We start from the raw sequence: 25,777 nt of genomic DNA, 5'->3' as shown, positions 1-25,777 counted from the left end.
CCTTCAGTTTTTGCTCCAGCAACAAGCATCAAGACACCCTAGGTGACGCCATGGTACTAAGGTCCCGCTGTTAAGTAGGCGGAATCAACCTGTTGCAGACAGTGAGAGGAGAAACCCAAAAAGTTCACAAGTTTTCAGGCAGCATCGAGGTGCTGGCCTGGATAAGCCAAAGTCTGTGTTTAGCGGTCAGGACTATGAGCAGGACTGCAGTGGCATGACCAAGGTGAGCTCTATAGCAGCACTATTATAAAAATCTGCTTTCTTTTCTAAAACGTAAATCATAAGATTTTACATAAACACTCAGATTTTTGTATTTAAAATGATTTTTATAAATAATATATATTTCACCAGACAAATCGTGTGTGTAATACAATATGCTTCTTTAAATTAATCATTGCTAGCATAAGATCAGGGCCACTGGAATTATGTGGCAAGGGGGTAAATAATGCAGCAGGGTTGACTAAATTATGGATCTGCGAATCACTACATTTTCCCTGATACACCTGTGATCTGCTGCAGGCTGGAACCATATTTTCAAACCTTCTCACCCTCCCCTTGTTTTTTATTCCCAGTATAATGTGGGGGTCCACAGATGTCAAAAGGTTGGGAGCCACTGGTATAGCTATTCAATCCCTAGGGGCACAGCGCCCAGGATAATGGACTATTGGCTATGCCAATGCTTGTTTCATTAGCTAACAGTTAAGGGCTGAGCCAAATGTGCTCCTTTGACTCTAGTGTATAGTCTAAGACTGTGGCCAGACTTTGCAAAATGTGCAGCCATAGGAGTTGTGTACCACAGGAGCAAGTACTGCACTGGTCCTTAAAATTCATCTCGCTCCTCATACCATTTATTGATACACAAACTTACTTTTTCAATAACATTGTTTCTTTCCATTATTTATCATTTTGTTTAATTCATCCCTGTGTGTTTAAACTATGTTTTCAGGTTACAGTTTTTAAAGCCAGAAGTGTCTTTGTTCAAATAAGAATCTCATTTCCTGTGATGTGCATTAATTTAATGCCTTAAAATTATATGTAATGGTTAATCTGTTTAAAATGTAACATTTTTATTCCAAGCATTTTTCATGTATATTCCTCAGCATTGTTATTTTGTTCTTTTTCTGCCATTTGTTTGCCATAAAAAGGTTAAAAAAAAAAAATATCCATCATACTAGCTTGCTAAGGCCTGACCTGTTCGCTTTGCCATTGCTTTTTTCTTTATTGCTAGATGACTGTGAAGTAGGATAGAGCCAACTTTTTAGGGCGTTCTTATACTTGCATAGAGGAGACTTGCAAATCTTGAATAGTAGTTGTCTAGGGTACAGCCTATGTCTTTTCTCGCAAGCTGACTCGTGTATCTTTTCACAGCCTATAAGTTATATTTTTTGTTCCTGCAGGGTGATGTTTGAACTCTGCAATGCCTTACACAGATCGTCATGGACGGATCTGTGGATTTCTGGATATCGAGGAGCATGAGAGCAGTGGAAAATTTCTGCGGCGATATTTCATCCTGGACACACGGGTAGAAAATCTTGTCTGGTATATGGACAACCCACAGGTGAGGCAGTACATGAATATTCTAGGAGTTAAATTTGAAGGAACTAGTGAGTAAAACATTCATAGCTTAAAGAATCCTAGTTTGGAAGTGGTTAAAAAATATCAGTTCCATTGACTTAGAAACTTTGTCGAGTCATTTGGCCTGAAACTTTTTAGTCTGCCTTTTTCACTGCCCTCACACTTGCTCTCACTTCTATCATTGACCATAATCTTTACTTCTACCCTAAACCCCTTGTCACTAATTGTAGTTCTGTCTAACCCTAACCCACCGTTTAACCCTTTGCCTTATCCCTAAACTTAATTTCTCCCTGGCCTTAAGCCTAACTTTCTCTTTGTAAGCCACACTGTAACCGTAACCCTAACATTTAACCCAAGACTAACTTTCATGCTAAACCTAAATTCCACCCCGACCTCAAGATTTAATCTGACCTGACCTTCACTTTCACCATAACCTTAAACCTCTCACAGTATGCATTAATCTAATAATAATAAACCTATCTGCTTAGTTTTGTTTTCAAACCTCTCTGTTCTCGCTGTTCATATTCTCACTAATTGCCTGTTCATGTAATTTCATTTGAGCTACATGTAACTCGATCTAAATTAATCAAACTGGTCACTCATTACAGTAAACAGCTGTAGAATGTGTATTGGTGATTGTCTTGTGGTATGCATTCCTTCAGTGGCATTGGAGTAACCTTTGTGAATGTTGATGGGTGTCCCTCCAGGTGTTGAACAGCACCTGGTGAGAAGAAGAACTTGAGGTAGTCCTCTAGCAACAACAGAAGCCTTGTTGCGGTTGAGAGATCTGTGGAGAGTCCAACATAGCACCAACTAACGTGTGGCCTTGTGTTGGAGGGAGCTCTCTTGGTAGCAGATTGCCCTTAGATGGTTGATGACCCTGAGGTAATCTAGCAACAGAAACAAGCCTGTTGAGGTTGAAGAGCCCATGACCTCTGCAGTCCTTTTGTGACAGCTGGTAAATGTTTGGTCGGGGAAGCTTCCCGTTCAATAGCAAGCCAGCTGAAAGTGGTTGCTATATTCTTTCACAGAGAACCCCCTAGGTAGTTCTTTGGCTCTGGTGCAACCCAAAATAGCATTATAGTGGTGAGGGACAATGCAGCAGCTTAGTGGTGTAACTAGACCCTGTTCTGGCACTCTGATTGCTGGACCTTCTGACAGCCAGAGGACCTCTGTTTGTAGACAAAGCTCTGTTATTGGGAGGTTCTTTGCATTACAGAGCTAGCTTTCTAGGCACTCGAGGTTTTTGAAGTAAATACCTCTTGCTCTTAAATTAGGCTTCTGGTGTAATGGTTTGAGGTTGCCTATGGCACTGTGATGATGGAGGTTGTGAGAGGAGGATACAGGAGTATCCGAGCAGGATGGCTCATTTTGGTTAAGGGCTGTTTACAATCAAGTGCTAAACATAGTTTTCTTTGTACTGGCTATCCTTTTCACATGCTGTCTGTGTTAGGTGAGAATACTGCTTCTTTGAGTGTAATGCCACAACGTGCTTGCTCTTTACAAGAAAGGACTCAACAAGAATTTTACTGTAAAACATTGCTTCCCAAATGTGTTAAAATCACAGGCCAGTCTTTCGAATAACAAACTATTGCGACCCACCTAGCTTTCATTGGGGGGGGGGGGGCAGAGGGGGGGGTTTGGAGGGGTCTATGTTTTTCATGTAATAAGAGCAATTGTTTGTACACATCACACCATTGACTATACCGTTAGATATCGGACAGTTGCCAAGGTAAAGATCTGCACGTGAAGTGACAGATGTAAACTGCTCTGGAGTCTGGAGCTGGAACACTTTTCAGAGTGGCATGCTAACCTAGGGCATCGGTTCACTAAAATCACTAGGCTTCTGAAAAATCTAGCTGTTGATACAAGTTAATTAGCAAATTTGATAAACCCCTTCTGCAGCAGATTGCCTTCAGTGCTCTGAAAAATGAACTTTATATTGTTTGATAACAGTCAGCTTATCTTGTAGGATACCGATTTTCACCCACCTGACCTTGGCAGTTCTGTTTACTGGCTCAGTTGGTTCCTTATTGCTTCAATCTGCTGGCTTTTCTCTGACAACAGCAGAATTTGCACATTCTAAAACAGTTTTTCCTTAGAGCGGCAAGTGCTGTACCCTTCTGATTCTAGCCGAGTTATCACCATTGTTCCTCTAAGTGATATAGTTCTACATAGAAACCTTTTGACATCAGTTTCTGAGAATATCCTAAGATTTTGCCCTTTCACTGCTTCCGGACCAGCTGCTAAACATGTGCCTTGCTTGAATGTGTCTCTTTAAGCTGTCTTGTTTTCTTTGCTCCCCTCCCATCTCTTTGTACTTGGTTTGTGACTTTGTGGTAAATGCTTCTGCTTGTCCCATTCTGGCATCAAATTTAGATTTTGTTTCCGTTTTCCTCCAACACTTTGTCAGCCCATGAAATTTACTTATGAAGAATTTCTGTTCACCACCCTTTCATGAGCTTTAGGCTGGCATTAACTTCTTTCCAGAATCCCTGCTGGCACGGGCTGTACATAAACTGAAATAATTGTTGTCTCTTTGGGCTTTGTTTGATCCCAGGGCCTCCATTGCCCTCCGCCAGCCCACTAAGTTGCATAAATGCTGGCAAAATAAGGCCCGTACTGTTTTTCACTTCTCACCACCATTGAAAATACTGAACTTCTTGTGCATTTGCACGAGACCCCACTTCTGGCCCTGTCTGATCAAACAAACATTTACAAAGCCAATAGTTGTAGCTTGCATTTTTAATTTTATGCCAGACCTGTTAGATTTGCAGTAGCCTAAATAAATATCTGTCTACAGATAGGGGAAAGAAAAGGTTTGAGCAGAGTGATGCGTAGTTAGTGGGAAGTACGATACAGGCGAGGTGTGGGCTTGGCGAGAGAAGGGAAGGCAGAGGTATGTAGATACGGAGATGGAGGCAAGGGTATCCATGGGCAGTGATAAATGTGGTTGAGAGAGGTATGGGCAGTGACAGATGCAGCCAGGGAGAGGTGTGAGCAGTGACAGCTGCAGACAGACAGTTTTGACTATGAAAGGTATGGGCAGGGAGAGGTGCTGTCTGGTTGCAGCCAAATGGAGATGAGGCTAGGGGAGGTACAGGTAGTGGGAAGCAGCATCGGGAAAGTGGTATGGGACAGAGGAAGTGACCAGGAGAGGTACTGGTAAAAAGATGATGAAGCAGAAAAAAGTGTGAAACATTAGTCCAGACAGGAAAAGGTCTTGTGAAAATGTTTGTCCTGGTAAAAGTATTGGATGAAAGGTGCTGGCTTGGAGAAGTGTAGGCAGGGATAGTGCCCTATGGTGGTTTGCAAGGGTATTAAAGAAACGGACAGTGGCGATTGGGAGGTGAGAGGGAGGTAATAAGCAACACAGGCAATGTGGCGTGGAAGGTTATTAAAGCAACGCAGACCATGGGGGCTGGAGGTTATTAAAGTAACACCGACAACGTAGGGAATAAGCAACATGGACAAGGGAAATTGGGAGGGAAGAAGCAACATAGACAACTGAAAGGTGAGAGAGTAGTAGCAAAACGATTGGAAGAAAAACAAAAAAAAATAGTACCTCAATGTCAATGCAAGCAGTAGAAGGACACTAATCAAAACTAAGCAATCAGTACTTGGGTCTACCCCACACATAAGAAGAGGAAGTGAAACTAGCATGTGCTGGACAATTAAAAGCCAGCAAATAAGGGTGACAATGAAGCCAACGAATGGTAAGCACTGGACAGGCTCCAGGAACCTTGTAATAAACAGTATCTCTCGCAAGCAACAACACATGGCAAGACTGCCTTGATACTGTGCAGTAAGACTCCAGTATTGCTCGACAGTTGTGTTGGAGTTCAGTATGCTGCTCTTCACTCTATACTGGGGGGACCTGTGTCCCTCACCTCCCTTTCGAGAATCCAGTTAAAGATTCCCATTTTAGAATTAGTTTATGGGAAAGCCAGAAGCTATCAATTTTACTTGTTTCTCGTTGGATAGTATCTTGAATCAAATATGGGGAGTCTTACCATTCACGCTCCTAATCTCCTGGAGGGGGATGATAAGGCCATTTTTCAGAAGTACTAAATGGTGCTTTATAGTCACTGATGGAGCCAACATGCCAGTCTCTAGTGGTGTCTCGTACTCTTCTTGTGTCTAAGTCATACCTACAGCATGGGCGCAGGTAAATAGATTGCAATGTTGTGTGGGCAGCTATTTTCTCCTTTCTGCTAACAACACTCCATGCTTGCTTTTAATGATGAATGATGTTCTAGTGTATTACAGCCTATACAGGAACGTCAATTGGGAGAACACTTAGAGAAAGCGAAATTAGATTTACATGTTTAATATTTGTTAAAGATAACACATTTTGGTGCCAGATTCTTTGACCTCTGTGGTTCATTAATCATGTAGTACTCTTTACACCACCACAGAACATTATGCTGTACCAGAAAAACATCTCCACACCATACAACATCATCTCAGGACCTCCAAACTCTGAGAATGCCCTAGGTAGTCGAACAGTCGATGACAGAGGACTACCTTAAACTTAACTTATCCAAACTCCAAATAATCACTTACATCAAAGTGAAGACACAATATTGTTATAATAGGTGCTATGTAGTCCAGATGATGTTTCTTTACTTTATTTGGAGACAGTCTTCAGAAGTGCATCCCAGGGGTCAGCTGGGTTTCAACCAACTCCAGAAGCAGAGATCATAACACAAGATTTTATAAGCTGACATTCCGAGGCAGCTTAAAATGACAACGCATCTCCCTGACTCAACAGAAGAAACATAAAGATTTTCCACAAGTACGTTACAGAAAGAATAAGATACACAGAACGTTACATATAGAGGTTACCTGCAAGGACGTGAAAATAGGATTATGGTGAAGTATAATTACAAAGAAATATTGGAAACTGATAAAAACCTACTCCAATAATGAATATTTATGACACAAAGGGGGTCATTATGACCCCTGTGGTGAGTGGAAATGTGGCGGTAGTAGCGCCAACAGGCTGGCGGTACATGCCGCCACGTTATGAGAATGGTGGGTTGGCTGCAGCCAACCTGCCACTTCTCCACTCATACCGCCATGGCGTTATCAGCCTCCGGGCCGGAGATGTCAATCTCCAGCCCGGCGGCCAGCATAGTACTGCCTGCGGCATTATGAGCCTGTATACCACCATGGCTAACGCCACAAAAACCAAGGCGGTATGCCCTACTGGTGACAGGGAATTCCTTTGCTGTCACCGGTAGGAAGCTCCTCCGCCCCCACCAACACTCACCAGATGCCCCCACACCTCCTCCATCCAAACTCACCCCACCCCCTCTGATCCTCACACTCCCCTTCCCACCTCCCATATAAACACACACCCGCAGACACGCACCACGCATACACCTAATCAATCACACTGGCATACACATATTCATGCACGCATACTTCCAGACATGCTCGCACACATTTTTACACACAATCACACTGACATGCAGACAAACACTCACTTCACCATTCTTACACGCATTCACTCACATGTATTCACTCACATGTATTTAACCACGCAAACAACACAACACACACACTCATTCACACACACTCACACATTCATGAATATGAATATGAATTCTACAGATTCAATAGATTTCTTTGCACCTGTTGTCTATTCACCTAGCTAACATGGCACCAAGTTTTTACTTGGCATTGCAACCTTTCCTACCTCTCATTTTGTAGAAAGGTGAAACTCCAGTTCGGTCTTAGCAGTTGTTCAAAATGCCCATACCATATCTCTCAAACCACTCTTGATAGCCATCCCAGAGTTCCCTTGACTAATTGTGTTGGCCCTGTATACCTGGCCATTAGATTGTGAATTATAGAGTGATCTTCTTATATGCTTGATTCCACTTTTATCCAGGAACTCGCACATCTAATCTGAAACTGTGTTCCTTTGCCTGTGACAATGTATTGTGGCACTCCTTCCCAAGTGAAAACCTCTTTTAACACTTTTATAGCAGTATAGATGGTGATACTAGTCATGAAAAAGATCTTTCACTGTTTAGAATCAACATCTCCTGAGATCACAAGTATCAGGAAGGAATAAAAAAGGACGAATTAAACCCAAACATATTTAAACCCCAGGTGAATCTCAATCACCAATATACTGGGGTTGGTTGCTTTTGTACACTGCCACTCTCAGTTGCTTATCATCCTCGTCGCACACTAGTAGGCACTGGTTACTTCTAGTCCTAGCCCCCAAAATATTTCTTTGAGCCTCTTCTTGGTCATAGTTTCACCCAAGTGTCCTTGGTGAGCCATTGTTATACGTTTGCTTATTAAGTCAAAAAGAGGTGCAAACTTGTCACCTCTCGTGATCAAATGCTCATTGTATATCATCAGTTCATCTAAGATCTTGCTGTAAGGTCTTATACTTGTAGGCAAACAACCCTCCTTTCTAGAACCTTCCCTAATTAGTTTCTTCAGACTTTCCACTACTTCCTCAGTCTTCATAGCTGAAGCCCAATCCTTCATTGAAACAGCACCATAAATTCCCTCCCTGCCATCATTTACACAAGCTATGACTACTTTTTCTGACTCAGGTTCATTCACCTTTTCACACTCGTTTGGTAATCTTGACAGGCAATCCGAAACACAATTATGCAAACCTGGAACATACTCCAAAGCTAATCTGGCAGAGTTTTTTTTCAGAACAGCCTGAAGATACGATCTTCAGAAATGGTTTATAGTCTTTTCTGAAAGTATTTTTTTTTTCCCCATGCAAAAAAAATTAAAATATTCCATACCCCATGCAGCTGCCAATGCTTCTTTTTTGATGGTGGAATACTTTCTTTCAGAAGGGACTAATGCTTGAGATGCAAAGATAACAGTTCACTCTTTGTTCCCATGTTTTTGTGACATGAATGCAATAATACCAAAAGCGCTGGCATCTATAGTGATTATAGACTTCTTGTTAATATCCAAAGCAGTGCGTACACCAGCATTAGCACTGGCATTTTTGATAGCATCGAAAGCTTCTTAATGAGTTTGAAATGTTGCCCCATTTATCAATAATATTCTCAAGTCTTCAGTCTTCTCAGCAAAATTCTCAACAAATTTAGCATAGCCTTATATCAAGCCCAAAAAGAACCTGCGCTGGTCTTTTTCGGTTGGTGCACTGGCATTTACTATTACATTCACCAAATCTTTTTTTGCCTTCACTTCAGCACCCACAGTGTTATATCCTAGAAATTCAATTTCTGTCTCAAGGAAATTACATCCCTCTTTGTGCAGAGTCATGCTAGGTCCCGCCAATTTGGATACTGCCTCTCTTAAAATATGGTTATGTTTGCAAGCAGTGTTCCCAAATACTATTATATCATCTTGGAAACAAACTATGTTTTGAGTATCCTTTAAAATTCCAGACATCATGCTTGTGAAAATACTGGCAACAGATGCCAAACTGAAGGGCAACCTCTTAAATTGAAAAATGATCTCTGGTGTAAGGAACGCTGTCAAGACTTTAGGTTTGGGGTGCAGTTGAATGTGGTGACAGGCGGTTATCAAAGCAAGTTTTGTAAAATGCGTTCCCCACTGTTAGACGCAACACCACTTCATTGATATTTGGCAAAGAATAAGAATCTAATACTACATTTTGCTTACGAGACCTCAGGTCCACACAAAAACGAAGGCTGCCATCAGCTTTTTTTGGCTATTAGAATGAGAGATGATCATTCATACGCCTCTGTGGGCTCAATAACATCATCCCTAACCATTCAGATTTGTCTTTACTTCATTCTTGATGATCATGGGTATTCTCTTAACTCTGTGTCTTGTCAAGACAGTTAATTTCTTTATGATTATTTCATGCATATATTTATTTACTGGTCCCAGTTAACTTTAAAATACAGACTGAGAGTCATTGAGAACTTCATTCAAACATGTATCAGTTTCCCCCATAACATGGTCCTGCGCCCTTGGGTTGATTATTATACTTAAATCATATTGATGCATCTATCCTAAAATTGTTGGCCCCAATTCAGCCACATATACCTTTTGTTTGACACTGCAGTCCCTGAATTTTACTTCTGCCCACTTACTATCATATCTATGTACTTCCTTCGTAAACATGTGGGTTTATAACTTTAGGAATGAGTTCAGTGTCTGACCAAATATTTACAGACATTTTTTTTTAGGAATTTTGGTATGAAGGGAGGCAGAGTCAACCATCAAGTCAACTTATTTCAGTTTCTAAGTAAATGTTACTTTACCTGATCATTTGACAAGTGCTTTCTTGTGGGCTATCTACATCTAGGACTCATTGTGTGATCATCCGATTCAGAATCTACAGCTGCAATTCTGCTCCTTCTGTTGCAGCATATGCAGCCAAAATGGCACCTTTTTTCCACACTTTATATAGTATTTGCTAAATGCTGGGCATTCCTTTGATTCTGGATTGTGATGTATACTGCCACACCTGATGCAATTATGTTGCAGGTATTTTCTTGTTGGTTTGTTGTGATTTCCATCCTTTGTTTTCAGCCGAGTTCCCCTATGGGAGTTGCTTTTTGCCAACCTCATTTATTTCAGAATTCTTTTCATGTTTAGCCTCATCTGCCACTGCCACATTGTTTATTTTCATAGCACTTAAACATTCAATTTGTTTTATACAAACTTGTGATTCCGCAACAGTCTTAGCTATTGTGAGTGCCTCTTTGAGAGTTGGTTTGGTGGCTGCCCATAGCTGTTCTTGTACCTTTCTACTGATACGCTGTACTGTAAGTTGGTCTCTGATCAACTCCTCTGCCTTTGGTACGAATTGACATTTGGTTGCAGTTTCACATACTTATTTAACAAAATATCCACACACACTTCTCACCCCCAACCCCCACACTTTTTGCTGCGAAGTGTAAGATTTGTGCCTTGTCATAGCAATAATTGTAGTTTTGGCAAATCTAATTTCCAGTCTTGTTTTCGATTCTCTGAAGACATCTTCTGTCACTATTCCTTGTGAATCCAACATTTATGGCAAAAACGTGAACACGTGCTGCCTGTCTCTCTTTGCCAAAGGCACTGAGCAGTAAAGCCTTTTTACGACCTGGGAAGACTTGTAGTCCTTCCATTGCTTCCAAGTAGTTGCGAATCCAGGGTGTGTCAAAGTGTAAAATTATTCCTTGTGAAGATGCCATGGCGTAGTGTATGTTGGTGAACTTGGTAAACTCTGTGACAATTTTATGTCATGTAACTTATTGAAAATAAGGGACTTTTCTCACTGTGGTAGTAGAGTGTGTGATATTAATTTTATTTGCCACAGTGGAATTGTTTCTGTAGAAAAATTAGCTGTGAATTTGCTAGCAGTACAGAAAATATGTTAAAGTTCAGTAGGTGGCGCTGTGATCATATAAATCAACACGTAACACGTGAGAGGTAAAGAAAAGCTGAGAGAGAAATCTCGTTTAGAAAGTACGGGCGGTTTACTTTGTATTTCCCTGCTGGTAAAGTAGCTGGGATGGCGCTCACTCCACTGACAGCAACGGACAGGGCTGAGGATCCCTGCAGCCAATAAATCACATCTTATGTCTACAATCTTAATTAGTCTGAGCTTTATCCACCACGAAGGTTGAGCTCCTGATTGGATAATCGCTAGTGACATGATATATACACATTGAAGGGTGGTCAGCCCTACAGCAGGGTCTGTGGCCCTCACGAGGCATGATGTATGTAACCCTCGCAATCGTGCTGGTGCATGGAGGGACCCAGATTCCGACCAAAGTAAGGAGAGGTTCGTAAAGTAGAACTCCTCTGCGGGTGTAACCGTGTCACTTTAAACCTTGTGAAAGTGACTTAAGGGCTCCCTCATGACTCGGTGAAGGGAGACCTGCAGAGCTTACGGGTGATGCAGCACACGTCACACAGAACCCTGCTCCCGGCTTTCCCTCACCTTAAAGCGGGTTGTAAGCTGCGACAGGCAAGCTTAAGTTCCAGGTTCAGAATTTACCAGTGCCTGTTCACTTTCGTTCCTGCGACGTGCATTGTTACCATGAAGCCACTCATCAGCCTCGGGTGCACTCAGTGTGCAACAAGCAGTTAACGCTGAAAAGCGACCAAGAGAAACAGCGCTTTTCTCATGTTGCACCTCACTACGCTGCAGGTTTCCTGCACATTCATGCTCCAGATCACAAACATACAGTCAACGTAGGAGGTGAGGGTATGGGTGAGACAAAGATTAAAACAACAGAAGGAAGGAGAAACGAGGGGAAAGAGATGGAAAGACATTAGACGATAGAAATGGAGAAGAGGGAGAAAAAACATTAAGAAAGGAGAAGGAGAGAAACTTATACAGGAGGGCAAAGCAGGAGAGCTAATGAGAAGGGAGGATAGGGAGAGAGGTAGAGATCGAGAGGGGCTGGAGAAAGAAGCAAGAGAGGTGGATGGGGAGAATGTAGGGAAATACAACTATACAAAAAGGGATAAGAAGAGGAAGGACAAAGAAGCAGTTAAAATGGGAACAAATGACAAAATCTAGGAGCTTAATGCTCTAACGCTGGGTAGGATTCACTGACTGCTACGTGGGAGGGCAGGTGGAGCTAAAAAGAGAGGATGGGGAGGGCGACAGATACGCAGGAAAGAGACTAAAGAGAGTGACAGGGAAGGAGAGATATGAATAATGGGAAGGAGAAAGACAGAAAACAATGACAGAGAGAGATATAAACAGAGGATGCAACAAGAGCGGTAGATAGTGAGAATACATTTGGGAGACTGGTAGAGTTGCGATGTGAGCTACCAGCTTGAATTGGACTAGGACTGACAACGGCTGTACCCCAGTGAGCAGGGGTTGTGGGGACATTGTCACTCACAGTTGTCTGCTACCGATTTACATACATTTTCCACCATCACCCTAGTTAAAAATTGCACCTTAGCATTTGCCATGTTGTAACAGCCCAGTCATCATCTCAGAGCCTTACTCTAAGTCACAGTTCTCTAGGGCCCATCATCTGTGGTTTCCCCCACTGAACTAATCCTCCCCAACCCTTTGGTACCACCTAAAATGTAATTTCATGATAAATTTATTAGCAACAAAAACGAGTGTTAATTATCGAAAATTATAAAAACATGACAGTACAACTTGGCACACCACGACTGGTTATTATTTAAAGGCTGTAAGTAGTTGCAACTGTAGTACATGAGGTCTCCTGAACCATTGCTCCTAGACCATAAACTTTATCTGCCAACATTAAAAGTTTAACCATTGCTAAAAAGCCAGTCCTAACTGAAGAGCACCCATGATGGGGCAGGTGCTATTTCTGGCAGTTACGTGGGAAAGCAACTCCTTATTGTCTTATCTTGTGTTGCAGCTGCAACTTTACATTACAGTAAGCAGATGTTACCAAGGCGATCATGTTAGAAAAAGGAATTAGGTTAGTGGCATTGCAAAAACACCTATGAAGCACTGTAACTGTTTACGTCAGTTCCAACAATTGGCTAATTTATGGAATGCATCTTATAACAGACATAACTGTTTTGACTCTTTTCATGCTAATGTGGCACTCAGTGTCACACATAAAGCAATAAAATGTCACATAAGCACACAGTAACCCGTACATTCTATATATATATATATATATATCTCACACATACTGGAGAGATGGTCATTTTATAATTAGAACCAAGGATTATTCAAATAAATCAGAAATGACAATGGCTATTTCTATGGAGGAATCTCTTGGCTGAAATTTTGGGTGAATGCCGGTATGTGACTTAGAGTTTGTATCCAAAGGAATATGAAGAAGGAATTACAATTGAACTCCATTTTGAGTGTCTAAGATTTTTCCTTAGTAGTTGTGCCCTGAAAAAGTACTTATGTTCTTGGACAAAACATTGCCAGTTTTTCTCCCTCACATGTTTGATTACAAGCGAGAAATAAAGAATCAACATTTTGGGCTTTTAACCACACCCACCGCACACCCATTACTGTCCCTCGTTCATGGGCTTGCCTTTCAAAAATCCTTTGTTTTCGTTGGTAAATGCTTTACATTTGTCCCTCCTTGGGGCGGTTTTGTTACCGCCTTGGCCATTGACCCTGTTACATGGATAATTGCACTTTTGGCAATAACTTTGACCGCAAGCGAACTTCTTTTTCTTTTTGTGTCTCTCCTTGGTGCTCATGCTCTTGGTAGTGGTGGCGCTTTGAATCGGCTCGCTTATGTCAACTGTTTTTTATTTTCTTTTTGTGTGGCAAGAAAAGTCCATTTAAGAGCTCTAACTTGAGCAAACGCGAGACCCAATGCATTGTAAATGCTTGTTTATTACTATTAATTGAAGCTCACATGTTGAGGAATAATAGCATGCTGTCAACCAGAGAAGGCTTGTCACTGAAGACTGAGGCCTTTTTTCTTTGAAGGTTCTCGGAGGTCACAGACACGCGTTTGCAAGGATAGATGAGGCAGATAAAACAAAGCAGTTTTGGCAGAAGTGGTAATTGCACTGTCTAATCCTGCTCTTCTTCCTTCCTGTTCGTCTGACCTTGTAAATCGTCGCCAGATTTGTTACAATAAGTGCTCTGTAGTCCAGATGATGCTGCTTAAGTTTATTCGTTGACACGCTTCAGAAGTGCGTCTTAAGGTCAACAGAACATTCTATAAGCTGACATTCTGAGTTAGCTTAAAGCTATACAGAAAACCATCTGCATTTGGAGTTAGGACTCCAACCAACCTTATTAGCTCATCTAGAATTCAGAAGAGCACTGGAGACCTGGCTACTTCCAAAATCATGACTCTAGTGACTCTCCGGCTGCCAGTCATTCTGGTTTGTATTTGCAAATGTGCAAATCTATCCCTCACACTACCTTCACATGCCTCTCCACGTTGCTACATTTTGCTTTACTAATTCTGGCTACGTTCTCTAAGGCATGTACAAGACACAAATACATAGCACTCATAAATGGCACTTCAAGCAGTGACTCTCCCAGCTTGCACCCAGTCCATAGCTCTCCTGGCTCGTACTTGTTCCTGGCCACTCCTCTCTCTGCCTCTACGTCTGCTTGTCTGCAACTTTCCCTTCCCATATTTGGACACATAAATTATTTCCAACTGTGGATTATAACTAGAGTAGCTACTTACTAGGCCAACTGGAAAGTGTCTGGAGGCTTCAAGAGATAGGAAGTCGCCATTGAAGTGCTGCATTACATTACATCACACCCCTCCCGACCACACAATACCATGCTTTACAAAACTATATACACATCATATAAAAACAAAAATCTCACCACACCTTGCTTCAGCATAATATAGCACACCATATCACACTGCACACCTACCACAACGCCATCCACCAGATCGGCATACTGTACAGCACCAATAGCATACCACATGAAAGTCACAAGAAGAGTAGAAATCCAGATGGAACACCCAAGAGGTACCAAGCTGAACTAGCCTGGTCTGTATCACGGACCAAGTGAGCGGCTAAGGGAAAGGTCTCCTGATGGCAGACTAAAATATTGAGAGTACTGAATGAAGTAAACAGTGTCACACATACAAGATCCCTTCGACAAAGAAAATTACACTCATCCATCTCCAAACACAGGGTATATACACGAGGTTAATGTCAACAAGTACTTTCAGGAAAAGCCAGTGCAATTTATCTAGGGTGTACAGACAAACAAAAACAGATTGCGCATCATGAGACCCCTTTATGCATTGGACTACATTGTACTGGCTGTCAAGCATCACACAGCAGCAAGGACTGTTGAAAAGAGGGGGTGTGAGGGGCCCACTGCAATTCATTTATACCTGTCTTTTACAGTTCAGCCGGGAAGAGGACAGGCCCATTGTGTTAGCTTGCTTTAAAGTCACCGCACACTCACTACATACACTACAGGCTTTAAAAATCCCTTCTAACATAAACATGTGGCTAAAAATGCATAGAACATGTTTTAATGTAATTGTGGATCAAACAGACATTTTGCGTACTGAATAGGAGGTTTGTGCAACTGAACATGTAAGCTAAAGCTTAGATGTGACTCCTAGGAATTAAGATGTGACTAGTGGACAGACCTTATGAGAGATGCAAATATGTCCCGGTATTCTGCAATGAGTCCACCAGTGCTTGTCATTCAAATGTCATGCAGATTTGAGTGTTAATGAGGCTTTGTGGTTGTAATAATATTTCTTTTCTTCTGTACCCATTTGCTATGTTTAGAACCTTCCTGAAGGATCACCTCCAGTGGGCTCCCTTAAACTCATTTACATTTCCAAGGTAAGCAGTCGTCGATGTTCTAGAGGTCATTAGAGTAAAGCAGCTTTATATAATAAAAAATCCAGTTGATTAGTGATGATTCATGATAATGATGCCCATTTTTTTCGCACTACCAAAATTTGGATTGCATTATTTCTCAAAAGAATGATGCTCATTTTATAAATTTAGGAATGCTAAGTTGCAAATTCAACCCCACCCGAATTTAAATGTATGAACTGAAAAAGACTCTGAGATGATGAAAGATGGCATTAAACCCAGATATCTGGCCTATACCTCAGAAGTAGGCTTCAGGTTATTTTTATTTTCACCCTTATTTATGTTTTTGCAGTTTAATGTAGAGCAAACATGGCACAAGGGGATTAAAGGGCTTCACATGAGCTCTAGACTAAAATACACTTTGTTTTGGGCATGTGGAGATTAAGAGCCTGATCTAGAGTTCAGTGAAAGGATACACCATAACAAACGTGGTTGCTTATTACAAGTGCCAAGGATGTAATGCTTTTTTAATCAAGCAGACAGAATAACTGTCATGTTTGTGACCGAGTAACTAGTTCGCCAAACTCTAAATCAGGTCGTAAGGGATTTGCCTAAAATCATAGTTGTTGAGCAGGGGCCTGGGACTAAAACCTGGTTACCAGTTTCTAAGGTCGGCCACCCTGGCCGTTAGGGCACATTTGCACTCTCTGATAGTTCCACTCTGCCCAATAATGGAACTTATAAATAACTTATATATGTATAGTAGGACTTCCTCAGCCAGGAACACTGTCACATGCAGGTAAAACATCTTGCAACTTTGGGGAGTATCTCACCATATATTGTATTTTATATTGATCATCATTTTTAGCTCTTTTTCATTGAGCCTGCAACCACCTAATTATTCATGTATCTTAAGACCTGCATGGGCGATCTCATTTTTAATGCTTTAACACTTGATTCTCTTACCGCCCTCCTCACCGTTCTCATCCTGTGAGTGTGTGCGAGTGTCCCCCCTCTTTACCCGTGTACCCCGAGTGCTTGTGCTGACTGACTGACCGGAATCCTCCTTTCTTCCCGTGTATCCCGTGCGTGTCCCCCTGAGTGCCGTGTGCCCCCTCCTGCCGTTCTCCCTCATTCTCAGCCCCTCCCTTTAGAGTTTTACCTGGCCTCTCGCCGTTTTTTGCCGCCGTTCTTTTGCCGCCTTTTTCGCTGCTTTTTTCTTTTTCCCGCCTCCAGATTCCCCCGCCCGCCCGCCCGCCTCCCGCCTCCCAGCTGACCCCTCCTCCCCGGCTACCCTTAAATGGCGGCCGCTGCGAGGCAGAGGTAGCGACCACTGACCCTCGGGTAGGTCGCTCCCCTGCTCACGCAGCGCCACCAGTCCCTGACTGCCCTCCTCACCGTTCTCATCCTGTGAGTGTGTGCGAGTGTCCCCCCTCTTTACCCGTGTACCCCGAGTGCTTGTGCTGACTGACTGACCGGAATCCTCCTTTCTTCCCGTGTATCCCGTGCGTGTCCCCCTGAGTGCCGTGTGCCCCCTCCTGCCGTTCTCCCTCATTCTCAGCTCCCTTTAGAGTTTTACCTGGCCTCTCGCCGTTTTTTGCCGCCGTTCTTTTGCCGCCTTTTTCGCTGCTTTTTTCTTTTTCCCGCCTCCAGATTCCCCCGCCCGCCCGCCTCCCGCCTCCCAGCTGACCCCTCCTCCCCGGCTACCCTTAAATGGCGGCCGCTGCGAGGCAGAGGTAGCGACCACTGACCCTCGGGTAGGTCGCTCCCCTGCTCACGCAGCGCCACCAGTCCCTGACTGCCCTCCTCACCGTTCTCATCCTGTGAGTGTGTGCGAGTGTCCCCCCTCTTTACCCGTGTACCCCGAGTGCTTGTGCTGACTGACTGACCGGAATCCTCCTTTCTTCCCGTGTATCCCGTGCGTGTCCCCCTGAGTGCCGTGTGCCCCCTCCTGCCGTTCTCCCTCATTTTCAGCCTCTCCCTTTAGAGTTTTACCTGGCCTCTCGCCGTTTTTTGCCGCCGTTCTTTTGCCGCCTTTTTCGCTGCTTTTTTCTTTTTCCCGCCTCCAGATTCCCCCGCCCGCCTCCCGCCTCCCAGCTGACCCCTCCTCCCCGGCTACCCTTAAATGGCGGCCGCGCGCAGCGGGCGCGCCGCTGGCGCGCCGAAGGCGCGCCTAAGGCAAGCCCGTCTGCGCCCGTCCGCGCCTGGACCGCGCCTAGCGCCACAACCCCTGGCCCCCGCGACCCCCACCTCCCCCGCCTGACCCACAACTCCGCCTTCCTCACTGCTCTCAACCCCGGCCGCACGCCGGCCTGCTGCCGCGCCACCCCGAAGCGGACCCACGGACCCTTCACCTGCCGCAACTGCCATTTCACCTGCCTACGAACTCACACCACACCCAACAGGAACGACTCGCCCAGAAACAACCTCAACTGCATCCTGGTCAACACCAGATCCGTCCACAGGCACGCCATCGAACTGTGGAACCTCATCGACTCTACAAACCCGGACATCGCCTTCCTCACGGAGACCTGGATGAACCCCTCCTCGGCACCCGACATCGCCATAGCCATCCCCGACGGCTACAAAATCATCAGGAAAGACCGCACCAACCGCACCGGAGGAGGCATCGCCATTGCCCACAAGAGCTCCATCTGCATCTCAACCTACACCGACAACTCACTGCCCGACGCCGAGCACCTCCACTTCTCAATCAACAGCGACCCCAAGACCACCCTCAGAGGCACCCTGATATACAGACCACCAGGACCACGCACAAAGTTCAGCGAAGACATCGCAGACTTCATCAGCCCACACGCACTCCCGTCCACCAACTACATCCTCCTAGGGGACCTCAACTTCCACCTGGAGAATCGCACCGACAACAACACCACCGCCTTATTGGACAACCTCGCCAACCTGGGACTGAAACAACTAGTCAACACCCCCACCCACTACGCCGGACACACGCTGGACCCCATCTTCTCCTCCAGCAAACACATCTCTTTCAGCCACACCACTGTACTCTCCTGGACAGACCACAGCTGTGTCCACTTCAGCTTCAAGAAAACCAACGTACACCACCACGCCCAACAACCACCAAGAAGACAGTGGAACCGAATCTCCTCGGAACAACTCATATCGACCCTCTCTCAGAACCCACCCACCAGCACTACAGACCCCAACGAAGCCGCCAACAACCTCACGAGCTGGATCTCAGACTGCGCCAACCTCCTGGCCCCCCTGAAGACCCAAGCAAACAGAAACAGCCACAAGAAAAATTCCTGGTTTACCCCCGACCTCAAGGACTCCAAAAAAGAATGCCGCACCCTCGAGAAGACTTGGCGCCTCAACCAGACCGACGAAAACATGTCTGCTCTCAAAAACGCCACCCGCAAACACCACCAACTCCTCCGCGCAGCACGAAAATCAGCCTTCCAGAACAGACTAGACAGCAACGCCCACAACAGCAAGGAACTATTTGGCATCGTCAAAGAGCTCTCCAACCCCGACGCCGAAAACAACTCCATCCCTCCCTCACAGGACCTCTGCGACTCCCTCGCAGCTTTCTTCCACCACAAGATCACCGACATCTACAACAGCTTCACCACAACCAACTCGAACCCTCCACCGGAACCCGCCACCGACAACACCACCATCCACACCTGGAACTCAACCTCCACTGAGGAAACCACCCGCGTCATGAACTCCATCCACTCAGGATCACCATCCGACCCCTGTCCGCACCACATCTTCAACAAAGCCGACAACATCATCGCACCCCACCTCCGAGACGTCATCAACACATCTTTTTCCACCGCCACCTTCCCGGAGAACTGGAAGCACGCTGAACTGAACGCCCTCCTAAAGAAACCAACAGCAGACCCCACCGAACTCAAAAACTTCCGGCCCATCTCGCTCCTACCGTTCCCCGCCAAAGTGATCGAGAAAATCGTCAACGCTCAACTCACCACCGCCCTGGAAACCAACGACTCACTCGACCCCTCACAGTTCGGCTTCAGAGCTAACCACAGCACCGAGACCGCCCTCATCGCAGCCACGGACGACATCAGATCCCTGACCGACAAAGGAGAAACCGTGGCCCTCATACTCCTGGACCTCTCTGCAGCATTCGACACGGTCTGCCACCGCACCCTGATACGTCGCCTAAGCAACGCCGGCATCAGAGGCAAGGCCCTGGAATGGATCACCTCCTTCCTCTCCGGAAGAACTCAGAGAGTCCGCCTCCCCCCCTTCAGATCCACGGCTACGGAGATCATCTGCGGCGTCCCCCAGGGATCCTCCCTCAGCCCCACCCTCTTCAACATCTACATGACCCCCCTGACGAACATCGCACGCAAACACGGACTCAACCTCATATCCTACGCAGACGACACCCAGCTCATCCTATCCCTCACCAACGACCCCACCTCAGCAAGAACCAGACTACACGAAGGCATGAAGGAAGTAGCGAACTGGATGACAGACAGCCGGCTTAAACTGAATACAGAGAAAACGGAGGTCCTCATCCTCGGCCCTACACCTACCGCCTGGGACGACTCCTGGTGGCCTCCTGCCCTAGGCAGCACTCCCCAACCCACCGACCACGCACGCAACCTCGGTTTCATCCTGGACTCTTCCCTCTCCATGACCAGACAGGTCAACTCGGTGACCTCAGCATGCTTCAACACCCTCCGCATGCTCCGCAAGATCTTCCGCTGGATCCCCACCGACACCAGGAAGACCGTCACCCACGCCCTCGTCACCAGTCGCTTGGACTATGGGAACGCTCTGTACGCCGGCATCACCATCAAGCTACAGAGGAAACTACAACGAATCCAGAACGCTGCTGCACGACTTATCCTAAACATACCCCGCCACAACCACATCTCCGGACACCTGAGGAAACTCCACTGGCTCCCAGTCAACAAGAGGATAACCTTCAGACTCCTCACCCACGCACACAAAGCCCTGCACAACCGCGGACCAGAACTCATCAACCACCGCATCTCCTTCTACACTCCTCCTCGCACCCTACGCTCGACCGGACAAGCCCTGGCAGCCGTACCACGCATTCGCAAAGCCACTGCCGGAGGCAGGTCCTTCTCTTACCTAGCAGCGAAGACCTGGAACTCCCTTCCCAGCCACCTTCGCGCCATACAAGACCACCTTCACTTCAGACGGCAGCTCAAGACCTGGCTCTTCGAGCATTGAACCCCCCCCCCCCCCACAGCGCCTTGAGACCCTTACGGGTGAGTAGCGCGCTTTATAAATGCGACTGATTGATTGATTGATTGATTACCACTAAGCATCTTTAGTTCTTACCCACATCTTGAACAATACTTCCTGGCAGGATTTTCCTTTTTGACTGGCGTGTTTTTCTTATTTCACAATACCAATTTTTCTCAGAATTTTTACCAGTGTCTACCTTTTTACTGATGAAGATGTTTTCTTGTTTTAGCATTGCTTAAACGTTTGCAGTTGATAGTCTTACTAAAATTATTTTTTGCATCTATTGTGGATATTGTATCATCGAGCCAGGAAGTAAAATTACATGACTACAAGTCTTTGTATTAAAAAAAAAAAAAAAAAGTAATATAAAAAACGATCAAATGAACAGCTTGTTTCACAGGCATCCCTTTTCTTTCTCTACCACAACCCCCAAATCAGGCACTGGGAGAGAAAATAGGTATCATTTTCCCCCTTTTTTATTTGTTGCAGGTGGAATTAAAGACATAAATCAATCGAACATTAATCATAAGTCATAAATAAAAACTTAATCCTATTAAACTTTCTGTAAATCATTAATGTGCTTCAATACTTTCCAATACCCTTATCTCAGTAATATCTGAACCAATATATCCATAGGAAGAGTCTTATATCTTGACCCCAACCGTAACCCCCCCTCCCCAACCTAGCCTTCTTCGAATTGCTCATCTTCCCCCATATACCCTGGTATCTCCCCAATGCTCTGACTTGTTGAGCATACCATTTTTCTTTTGCTCGTGTTGCCTCCATCTTTGCCTCCCACTCTGCATACTTAGGGGGCACTGGTGATTTCCACGCCTGGAGAATCACTGATTTGGCTATCAAAGTACCCACAAATATTATTTTTCGAGAGGAAATGGACAAATCTGTATTTTGCGTAATACCCCATAATGCCACTAATGCGCTAGGGGCTAGCTCGTACGATATCATGGCACTTATCCTTTGAAAGATCTTCTCCCAGTACCCTGCCAGGTGTATGTATGAAAAGCACATATGGACCCAATCCCCCTGGGTCTTTTGGCAACGCGGACACAGACCTGATGCCTCCTGGTGCATTTCCTTTATTCTAGCGAGGGTGCAATAAAGCAACCATTCGGAATACAGAATGATTCTTTTAAAATTTGCCCCTCTAAGTGCTTTTTGAGACACCTCATTGTGCTTTCGCCATTGCTGTATCCCTATTTTACACTCCGTGATATGTTCTACTCTAACCAAAAGTTGGGAGATTGCCTTGATTGAGCACCCACGTTGAAGTGTCTTATACCATCTGCCAATGCCTAATTGATTATCACAAAAAGCCTGACCAATAATTTCATTGGGGCCATCTCTTACTTTTTCTGTTGATTGTAAGATATGTTGGATTTGTCAGTAAGAAAATGTAAAACTTTCTGGAATGTCCCTTTTTCCCGTTACGCACTGCGCCCATGTTTTGATATGGTCCCCTGTATAAAATTCCGCTAGAGTCCTAATTCCCACCTCTTCCTATTTCTGAACGTTTCTTTGGTTAAGTTCTAAGCCTATCATCCATACATCCCGAACTCGGATTAGTGGGTGGGTCGTCTGAATTTGATATTTTGTCTGTATTTTTAATATACTAAACTGTATCATTACCAGTAGTTTATATCTTATCCTTTTTGGCAGGCGGGGAAATTTTATAAATCGGGAAAGCTGCATGTTTATTCTTCCACCATCTGATTAAGGTAGCAATTAAGATTTGGCTTCTGCTCAACTCTTGAAGCCCAATCCAATATTGTAGCTTCATAATAAGTTCGAATATTGGGGAGTGCCAGCCCCCCATCTTCCACTGCAAAAGTTAGCTTCTCTAAGTGTAACCGAGGTTTCTTGTGGTTCCATATGAATTGTCTAATTAATGAATCCAGCTTGTGGAAAAACTTTCTAGGAACTCTCAAAACTACACTAGAAAAAACAAATAATAACAAAGGGAGAATCATTATTTTGACCAGTGAGGTCCTTCCTATAATCATCATGGTAGATTTCTGCCATTACAAAAGTAATCCTTGGATCTTTTTAAAAACCCTTGTGTAGTTCAGCTGAAACAAGTCTGCCGAGTTCTTGGACACATATGTGCCTAGATATCTAATGGGACTAGAAGATGAAGATACTACCCGAATATCTTTTGGCAGGACTGATGTCTCTACATTATACAAGAGAGCCTCTGATTTAGACTGATTGATTTTATACCCCCACCTCCCAAGTCCGAAAAAGCCTTGATCTTTGAAAGGTCTTTGTCGATATTATGTAAATCCACGCGAAGGTACAAGACCATATCATCGGCGAATAACTTCACCTTAGGTGCTAAAGGGTGCGAAGTCTGTATATGTTGATCCTGTCGATCAGCCAGTGGCTTGATAAAAAGTGCAAACCGCACTGGAGACAGAGGACAACCCTGCAGCGTGCCCCGTGATATCTGCACCAGTCCTGCTATTTGTGCGTTTACTAACACCTTGGCTTGGGCCCCTGCGTATAACCTATGTAGCGTCTGGATAAACTTCAGTGGGAAGCCAAACTTGCCTAAAACCGTAAACAGCGCTTCCCATTGAACTAGATCAAATGCATTTTCAGCATCGAGCATTATGATTGCCACTGGATGATGATTGTGAGATAAATAGTATATTGCCTGCACCAAAAAGTTAGTGTTGGTGGATAGTAACCTCCCCGATAATAATCCACATTGATCCTCATGTATCAATCCTTGCGCCACCTGAGCCGTATGGACCACAAGTATTTTGGTGAATAATTTATTGTCCTGGTTTAAAAGACTAATCGGGCGAGAAGAACCCGGATATTCCGGTGGTTTATCCTTTTTAACAAAAATAACACTACAGCTCTTGAAAATTCAGAAGGGACCTAAACTCTTAATATTTCGTTAAATAGGTCTACTAATATTTTAGCAATTTGACCCTCTAATATTTTGTAACCCTCCACAGGGAGGCCATCTTCTCCTGGAGCTTTTTCATTGGGGGCTCCCCTTGTTGCCTCTACTACGTGATAGGGGACGTTAATATAGTCTGTGCGACTGAATCTAAGCCTGGCAGTATCAATGTATATAAATACTGTTTGATTCGCAAGCTATTCACTTGCATTGTCTCAGTATTCATATTGCTATAATGCAAGAGGAATGCTTCTTCTATCTCTTTAGGGTGACCAACCATTATACCCAGCTCCTCATCAAAAATAGCTTTTAATAAATTAGTTAGATCTCTTTTTAAGTGGCCAGGCCGAACATCTACCTGCATGCTCGCTTTCTTCATATAGCCTCTGAAACTTTGTGTGTCTTTTAAGTATCTCCCGAGACAGATCGTAATCCCTTAATTTAGCCTGAGCCCTTCCCAATATTAATTCCGCCTCTGGAATTGATTTCTTTTTAATGCCTTCTCTAGCTCCCTTTGAAGTAAATTGGTTCTTTCGTGAGCTGTTTTCCCTAGGTGAGCCTTAAAGGGAATTGCCTCCCCTCGTACATAAGCTTTAGTAGCTCCCCAAATATTAAAAAGAGAGGCTGACTTCTTATTCACCTCTAAAAAAAAATTCATTTACCAATGCTTTGAGATTTGCTACCCAGCCTTCGTCTACCAAGAAAGATCTGTCCAATCTCCATTGCGTGTGGCTCTGTTGATTGCCTAATTCACTAATATTAACCCAGGGAACAGAGTGATCAGAATTTCTTTTTGCTAGTATTCCTGACCTCTGCCACTTCAGTGCAAATGAGATTGGAATATAGTCAATTCTTGATGCAGTATTATACCTTTTTGAATAGCATGTACATTCTTTCTCCTAGGGATGATCGGGCCGCCACACATCTACTAAAGCTAGATCCGAGATCAATTTCAAAAGCATTTGGTAGGCTCTTGGTTTTTTCTGCGTTTTGTTCCTCCGTGATGTGTCCCATTGGATATTTGGTAGAATGTTGAAGTCCCCTCCTATTATGAAGTAGCCTGGAAGTAGCGATAAATGCATATATACAGCCTGCGTTGACCCTGCATTGGCCTCTATTGGGCCATAGAAGCTTACAAAATTGATCACTTTATCTGCCAACATAGTAGTAACTACTATCCATCTTGCCTGCGGGTCTCTAAAAACTCCCTTTATCCTCCTTGCAAATTTTCTAGAAAACAGGACTGCCACACCTCATACCGCAGCGTCAGCCGACGCAAAGAAAGAATGGGCGATACATGCAGGGAGTTTAGGAAGCTTGCCATTGGCCTTCAAATGATTTTCCTGCAAGGGGGCGACTTGTACCTGAGATGCTTCCATCCAGTTAAGAATCGCTTGAAGTTTAGCATTGTTAGCAGCCCCATTTAGATGGAGATGTTCTTAGTTTGTACCCAATCATTCCTTGATATTCCACCCCATCACCTCCATGGCCAATTGTGTTATGACTGCATTCTTAATTGCTCTCTCATCCTGTACCTTATCCTTATGTAAAGGATATAGCTGACTAGTCTAAACCTGCATTTTTTTGATCTAACTCCAACCTATGTTCCCCCCTCCAATACCAACCCCCACCAGCCTGCAACTGAATCTCTTGCCGAGTTCCTACCTCCACCCTGTGAACTTCCCCCCCCCCCCCCTCCCCAGGTGGAAACGTCCCCCCAAAAAAACCCAGAGAATGTATATCAAGACATTAAAGAGTGTGTAAAGGGAGTGTTTGCATCCGTTTTCCGACCTACTCCCTTTCCTCCTCATGCCCATGTTTCCCAGATTGCCC

At 44.4% G+C, this 25,777-nt stretch overlaps 1 protein-coding gene across 4 annotated transcripts in view; it reads left to right on the top strand.

The window, feature by feature from the left end:
* Positions 1-25,777, top strand: part of PLEKHA1 (pleckstrin homology domain containing A1) — a 411,298-nt gene that overhangs the window by 82,776 nt on the left and 302,745 nt on the right. For all 4 annotated transcript variants that reach the window (XM_069239179.1, XM_069239183.1, XM_069239181.1 and 1 more), the window contains exons 2-3: positions 1,398-1,558; positions 15,751-15,807. In XM_069239179.1, coding sequence (XP_069095280.1) covers positions 1,418-1,558; positions 15,751-15,807 — 198 coding nt within the window. In that variant the 5' untranslated portion in view covers positions 1,398-1,417. The remainder of the gene's footprint in view (positions 1-1,397; positions 1,559-15,750; positions 15,808-25,777) is intronic.

Source organism: Pleurodeles waltl, chromosome 6 (genome assembly GCF_031143425.1).
Source record: "Pleurodeles waltl isolate 20211129_DDA chromosome 6, aPleWal1.hap1.20221129, whole genome shotgun sequence".
Taxonomy (NCBI): domain Eukaryota; kingdom Metazoa; phylum Chordata; class Amphibia; order Caudata; family Salamandridae; genus Pleurodeles; species Pleurodeles waltl.
The sequence above is the reverse complement of the archived record's forward strand: the minus strand, read 5'-3'. Positions and strand labels throughout refer to the sequence as shown.